This window comes from Penaeus monodon, chromosome 39 (assembly GCF_015228065.2).
Source record: "Penaeus monodon isolate SGIC_2016 chromosome 39, NSTDA_Pmon_1, whole genome shotgun sequence".
Classification (NCBI taxonomy): Eukaryota; Metazoa; Arthropoda; class Malacostraca; order Decapoda; family Penaeidae; genus Penaeus; species Penaeus monodon.
The window spans coordinates 26,801,451-26,808,950 of record NC_051424.1 but is presented as its reverse complement, the minus strand read 5'-3'; the positions used below and the strand labels follow the sequence as shown (position 1 = coordinate 26,808,950).

At 36.0% G+C, this 7,500-nt stretch overlaps 1 protein-coding gene across 5 annotated transcripts in view; it reads right to left on the bottom strand.

Annotated features, from left to right (window-relative positions):
- Positions 1-7,500, bottom strand: part of LOC119597292 (epidermal growth factor receptor substrate 15-like 1) — a 40,360-nt gene that overhangs the window by 32,632 nt on the left and 228 nt on the right. For 3 of the 5 annotated variants that reach the window (XM_037946833.1, XM_037946836.1, XM_037946837.1), the window contains exons 2-9: positions 6,538-6,672; positions 6,069-6,212; positions 5,582-5,746; positions 5,155-5,265; positions 4,539-4,709; positions 2,291-2,338; positions 1,052-1,224; positions 712-874 (exon numbers count right to left, since the gene is read on the bottom strand). In XM_037946833.1, the coding sequence (XP_037802761.1) occupies positions 712-874; positions 1,052-1,224; positions 2,291-2,338; positions 4,539-4,709; positions 5,155-5,265; positions 5,582-5,746; positions 6,069-6,212; positions 6,538-6,672 (1,110 nt within the window). The remainder of the gene's footprint in view (positions 1-711; positions 875-1,051; positions 1,225-2,290; positions 2,339-4,538; positions 4,710-5,154; positions 5,266-5,581; positions 5,747-6,068; positions 6,213-6,537; positions 6,673-7,500) is intronic. The other 2 variants (XM_037946834.1, XM_037946835.1) reach the window with 2 other exon arrangements.

The window sequence follows — 7,500 nt, the reverse complement described above, 5'->3', positions numbered from 1 at the left end:
TATTCTTTCAAGTTCTGATTTGATGACTTTAACCTACTGACCTACAAAACACACATCACATATGACTACAATATACATTTATGAATATTATAAACCATTTACCTGATATTCCATCATAAAAATAAGAAGAAACATATTGCAAACACCTACATATCTAGACATTTGCATTTGCACTCACAACTCCCCAAGAAATTTCATATCTATAATATTAGTAACTCTTACTTTCAGCTTGAACTTTGCAACTTCCATTCTCTAAAACTGAAACTACAGGCTATATATTCTTAACCCTCAAAGCTATTCACTCTAAAAGACATAATGAATTTTATCTACTACTATTTTTTCCCAAACATACAAGCTCTATTTTCCCAGATACTTTTTCCCTTATACACTCTCTCATTCTATTTATGAAATATGAACATACAGACTGCTGAGTTTCTCTCTAGGCAGTTTGAGGCTTTGGTAAGTACTCCTAACTTTTAATCCCACACTAATATGGAAGTGATACCCTTGAATTTTTCTTGGCTTCATTATGTCTACTATAGTAATCTATTAATTCACATAAACACAGTCACCCAAAATAAAAATGAAAAAATTCTTATATTCATCCCAATTCCTTTTCTTCCAAAGCAAGGAAAAAGAGGGGGAGCTGACACAAAGAAAAATGCAATTAATACTAACAAGAACAGTAAATACACATACACCAAGACTCACATTGGATTCAGTGGAAGGCTTTGGCCTCATGGTAGGAGGCACCATCTCGGGGGTGAGGGCGGCTGGGGGGTCTGTGCCATTGAGCTTCTGCTGGATGAGCCACATGGCCAAGGCAAACTGCTCTGAGGTCAGCTTCCCTGTCTGCTTCATGTCACAGAGGTTCCTGCATGAGTTACAAGCACATTATTTCACCACACTTGGAAAATGAAGACAAAGAAACAGGTAACACATAAAACCAAGAACAGCCATGACATCATAAATAAAAAAAAAAAAATAAAAAGAAGGAAGCATGAGATCATAATACAAAAATAATTAAAAAAAACAACAAAAAAAAACTCACCATATGTGTGCTAGAACCATCTGCGGGAGGCCAGATTGCAGGAAGACACCCTTGATCTCATTCCCACTCACGAAGCCATCTTTATCCAGATCCGCATTGTGGAACATCACATCGTATCTCGCCTTCTCAGCTGCGCTTATCACCCATGGAGCTGGAGGGGGGCCTGAGGGCTGCTGAGGCATGAGACAGGAGGAGGAAGATAGCAAGAGAGGAAGATGAAGGGTATGGAGAGATAAAGGAGGAAGGAAAAGGAGGGAGGAAAAGGAGGGAGGAAAAGGAGGGAGGGAGGGAGGGAGGGAGGGAGGGACAGGAGGGGAGGGAGGGGAGGGAGGGAGGGAGGGAAAGGGACAGAGGGAGTAAGGAAGAGAGAGAGATAGGGAGAGAAGACGGAGGGAGGTATGGAGAGAGGAGAGAGGGAGGAAAGGAAGGAAGGAAGGAAGGAAGGAAGGAAGGAAGGAAGGAAGGAAGCAAGGAAGGGAGGGAGGGAGGAAGGATGGAGACAGGTTGGGTTAGAGACACAGAAATATACAGAGAAGAGGAAGAAAAGAGATACAACAGAGAAGAAAAGAGGAGAGAGGGAGAAGAGAGAAGAAAAGAGAGAAGAGGGGAAGAGAGATAGAAGAAAAGATAAAAGAGAAAGAAAAAAAGATAAAAGAAAATATGGAGGAGACAGAACAGAGAAAACAGAGAAAACAGCAAGATGAGGTTGGAGAGGAGAGAGAGAGAAGAGAGAGATTAGTTGATGCACTTTCATCAAGATAATATAAGCTTATCACCAAATTAAAACAACATCATCATTTCTGAAGAACATCCCCTGATATTCAAGCTTTTCTTTTCATTTCTTCAGTAATGCACATGACTATAATTCCTGCTCTATTGACTGGAAAAAAAAAAAAAAAAGAGACTTTTCAAAAAAATATTTATTGCTTCAACATCAGGATACTTCCACAGTAATAATGGTTCCAGCCTTATACCACACTACTTTTACGCTAACTTGGCATAGAAATGCATATTTATCCTTCTATCAAAGCAGATGATTGGCAATAATAAAATGCTTTTATAGATTTTCACTTTTAACATACTTTATGTATTTGTAATCTATAGTGATACTTGCAAAAAAAAGAGAGAGAGTGAGAGAGGAAGCAATGGTAACATAACAAGAAACAATAAAAAAGATATTCAAGAGCAGGCCAAGCTGGTGTAAAAAGTAGTATAAGTCGTCTTAAAAAAAAAACTAACTTTTTCAGCAGGCTGCCCATCGATGTCTTCAATCTCAGTGGTTAAGATCTTAAAAATAAAAACAAAGTGAAAACTATGAGAGATGGAGAGGAAAAAAAAGGAGGGTTAACCAAAAATAATAGAAAATGCAAGCAGGTACCAATGCTTTAAAATACCATATGAATACTTAATAACAAGTACGGACAATAATGACAACAGCAATAACCTTACAACCACTGTAAACATGCCATATAAAATCTACAGGACACCAAAGTGTTATCGGAACAGCAAGCTTCAATAATTTACATATTTACTGATTAAACCATAAATCCTACAGTGGGGATTCCCATTTTTTCATTTTCTACTCTCTTTTTCTATCCTGATTGAGGATTCAGAGGGTATACTTGTATATTTACAAGAACATGATGTGATAAGTAATTGAAGACTTTTGATATTTCATACCTGCTTGACAAAGTAAAAGTTATAATGCTAAATTGTTCAAACTAACTAACTTAAGTTTTGGCATGATGTATACAATGGAAATATATTTCTAGGTCAGAACCTTAAGACACCTAGAACTATAAATATACAGACATTATTGAAAATAAAAATTCACACACAACTAGAATATTTCTGATATTCAGTTTATCCACAGTAGAAATCCCTAGCCTAAAGGCTATGAGAGAGATTGGTGACTACATTTCATAGGCTCTTGTCTTTGGTAAATTTATCATTATGTAGTCAATATAAAAATACATGTTTACTCCTGGAAGTAGGATTAGAAAAGACAGTAAAAGGTGAGCTGGGGACAGGAGAATGGGAGAATAGGGGGGGAGAAAAAGAGAGAGAGAGAGAGAGAGAGAGAGAGAGAGAGAGGGGGGAGAGAAAAGAGAGGGGAGAGAAAAGAGAGGAGAGAGAGAGAAAGAGAGAGAAAGAGAGAGAAAGAGAAAGAGAAAGAGAGAGAAAGAGAGAGAGAGAGAGAGAGAGATGGGAGTGAGGGAGAGAGAGTGAGAGTATCGAGAGAGCGAGAGAGAGAAGAGAGAGGAGGGAGGAGAGGAGGGAGGGAGGGAGGGGAACAGGGAGGGAGGGAGGGAGAGAGAGAGAGAGAGAGAGAGAGAGAGAGAGAAGAGAGGGGGAGAGACAGAGAGAGAGAGAGAGACAGAGACAGAGACAGAGACAGAGACAGAGACAGAGAGAGACAGAGACAGAGAGAGACAGAGATAGAGAGAGACAGAGGGTAGAAATGTACCCACCACCCTTAACTATGCCCTGCAGTCTTCCTTCCTTACACCCACTTCCCCAAACACCTTAATGGCCTGAACCAATCCTAGTTAAAAGACACCCAGGGCCAAGTACACCACAGTCATACCACCATCCTCTTCTTTCTTCATGCATCTCAGGTTATCAAGCATTTTTTTCACTAAATAACCAATGCGCATCTGTCAGCAAGTAGCCAATTCCCCAGAGAAATCCAAAAGCAAAAAATATAGATTATTGACCATCCTTAAGTTTCAGTGTGTAATCTTACACCCAAGAAATAGACAAAGTAGCTATTATCTACTAAACCTATTAGCTAACATTCATAATCAAATCAAATTTCACTTTTAAATAAGATTCCTAAAGTCTTTCTGTCACTACAACCTAGCTGAAATTGAAACCTGATGTTCTGATGAATTATACTAAAGGAGTTTCTTCATTCAGTGAGAAAAAGAGACATAACCATCTTCTATATTCCACATATCTTGATAATTCCCATATAATTCAAATAATCAACTGAAAATGGTTTATCAATTAAAAAAAAAAAAAGGCCTTGTTTTGTGAAATATCAAAGACTGTCTTCCAAAGTGTAAAAAAACTTGTTTATATACATTCACGTATGGATAAAAGTACTTAACTTGTCACTGAACCATTATGTGCAAGTGGCTAACCACAATCATGCACTCATTACAATACTGGGATATGCAAAAAAACAGTGATCAACAACTATAATAGATCATCACAATCTGAGGAAAACAAGCAATCAGTTCAAACATATATAGGTTATGAAAAGGTAATCATTCTTGGTATTATCATAAGGTCTTTTATCATTCTAAATACACATACAGTACTGGAAACCTGACAATGGAAAACTATTAACCTAAATGGAAATCATGTACCACTGAGTCACAACCATTAAAATACTTAATGAATACTAACTGTCCTAAGAATAGTTTCTCTTGATAGGATTCTGTTTTAAACTTACAAATACCTTGAAGCTAGAATACCATACCTTCGGCTGCTGCTTGTTGGCATCAGCTTGCTGTAGTTGAGATGGAGGAGCGAGAGGAGCAGGTACTGGACCCTGAGCGACACCAGCCCGTTGTGCACTGGAGAGCATCTCTTGTGGTATAGCAGATGGCATGGGATTGTTTTCTAGTACCTTGTATACTAAATGCATTGCCTGTGAAGAGAGCAGAGACAAACTGTTCATACTGAAAATGATGACAAACGAACAAGCAAGAATTCTATATATATATATTTTTTTTTTACTCAATGTGCATGGGCTTTTTCAGCGGCCATGCAGTCCGCTAAACAGGTATATCTGTATGGGTCGTATCAGTAGGGATGCTACCTACGGCATCAGCACTACGCCACCATGGCACCTTAGTAGATGCCACTCGAACAAGGGGTTAATGATGTAAATTCTCATGTCAAGTTCTAGTGTCATAAAACATTGTCCAACATATTTTGTTTCTAATTCTCATATTACAAAATAAATCAATTTTCCCACTTTACCACAAACACAAGAAACAACATATACAACTGCATTTCTATTGAACTAATTTCTAATGTAAAAAAAGAAAAAAAGAAAATAATACATGACAGAAGCATTGGCATATACTTACAATAGAGAACTCTACACGATCTAGTGAGCCATCCTTGTCCATGTCCGACAGGTCCCAAATCTTGCCAAGCGTTTCCATAGGAAGCTTGGAGTTGAGCATAACACCTCTAACCTATAAATGAAGTGTACGGTTGAAATATTTACCAACATCAAGTTTTCAGTCTCCCCCCTCCTTCACTCAATTTTTTTGCAACCATCACATCATCATCCTCTATATCACTTTCATTCTGCCATTTTCCATTTCCATTCCCTTCTCATTTTCTTTTCTTCCCCTCTGTTTTCCTTTTCCTTATACATTCACGTGGAAGCAATAACTACTTGTAAGCAAAAAACCCTTTTGTTTCCTCTCCTCACATCTGTCTACCTCTACATTTTCCTTTTCCTTTCCCTTTCTCCTTCCCCTTCCCCATTCCAACAAAGCAACTCACCTTATTGCCATGAAGCTTATTGGCTTCTGGTCCCAAGGAATTAAATATTTGGTCGTAGCGCATTCTATCTGTCGGGGTTATGGTCCACACTCCAGGGGCAGCCGCAGGAGTGTGGTGTGGGGGGGCTGGTTTGACTGGGGGTGGTGGATGTGGGGGAGGTTCACCCTGCAAGAGAGCAAAGGTAAAGAAGATGGAAATGTAAGATTCAACCATTTTTTGGGTGAGCTTCAGTTTATGTTCAAATAAAGGTGTGTATTCCTTTTTATTTACATATTTTATAAAGATATGCATATTGTTTTCAATACTACACTAACCTTCATTATCAAAAATCTTTTTTTCTTTTTCTTCTTCATAAATATCAAGAACAAGAATCTTAGCAGAATACCATTCCCAGAATCATTAACAATATCATCATAACAATGTTAACTACCAACACTACCACTTTTCTCTCTCTCTCTCTTCCATAACGAAAACAAAGAGGCCTTACCATATTTGGAGGAGGCGTTGGCAAGTTGATGTTCGCTAAGCTGGGTTCCTTTCCATTTTGTACCAATGCCACCATCTTCAAGGATACAAACATGCCAGCTTTGTCAAGGTAGCCTTTTCCGCCAGGGTCGCTGATGTCCCATATCTGCAGGAAATATGATTTATAACATCATTAAATAAGTCTGAGGTAGTTAGGAAATATATCTTGAGAGAGGGACATACAGATTTTCATTACCATATCAAGGACATGGTATTAATAATATTAAAATAATACAAATTCTAGGAGGCTCAGGCCTAGTGTTTCCATAATACTGACCACAAAAACTAATGATTCACAACTAATTCTACAAAAAAGTTTAGCCACTGTTTTCACAGTTTCAGTTACTCCTCCATATTCTCCTGCAACCCACTCTCAAACAACACAAATATATATATAAAAAAAGAGGTAGAAACACCAACACAATACTTACTCGACTAAGAATGTTATCATTGAGGCCAGATTTTTTCAAGAACCCCGCAGCCGGTCCAGCCTGGATTACACCACTACCAGTGGGATCTACTTTCTTGTACCATGCTTCAAAGACACTTGTATGATCCCCCGCCACCTGTGAAGAAATAACAACAGATTAATGTGGTAAGTACTGGTAACTTTTACAACAATGGGACAACAATCTTGTTCTCTAAAGCTATTATCAAGATCTGCAGGTATTCGAGAACCACATGGGAAGAACTGACCATAAATCTTCATACTGTTCATTATGTTATAATTACAAAATCTACAGGTCTGACAGCCACCTATGGAGATGAGATGAAGATTTTCCATTCTTTAAAACTACTGCTTACATTTAATATTTATCTACTGTTATTACATCTAAACCAGACTGCACTAATCACCTATAGAAAAGGAAGAACGATCAAAAACAATAAAAAATAAGACTAGCAATAAAAATAATTATAAAAATATTAATGATAATAATAACAATGATAATAATAATAATAACAATAATATCAATCTCAACAAAACAAAAATAATAATAACAATAAGTTTTAAAGAATTATATAATACAAATAACAATAATAATAATAAAACAACAACAACAACAATAATAATAACAATAATAATCATAATCATATTCATCACCATCATAATAACAATAACAATAACAATAATAATAATAATAATAATAATAATAATAATAATAATAATAATAATAATGACAATAATATTAATAATAACAATATATAATAATAATAATAATAATAAATTATTATTATCATATTAATAATAATAATTTATTATAATAATAATAATTATTATTATTTACATTATTTATAATATTATATTATAATTATATATTATATTAATAATAATTATTATTATATTAATTAATATTATTATTAATAATAATATTATATTATAATTAATAATATTT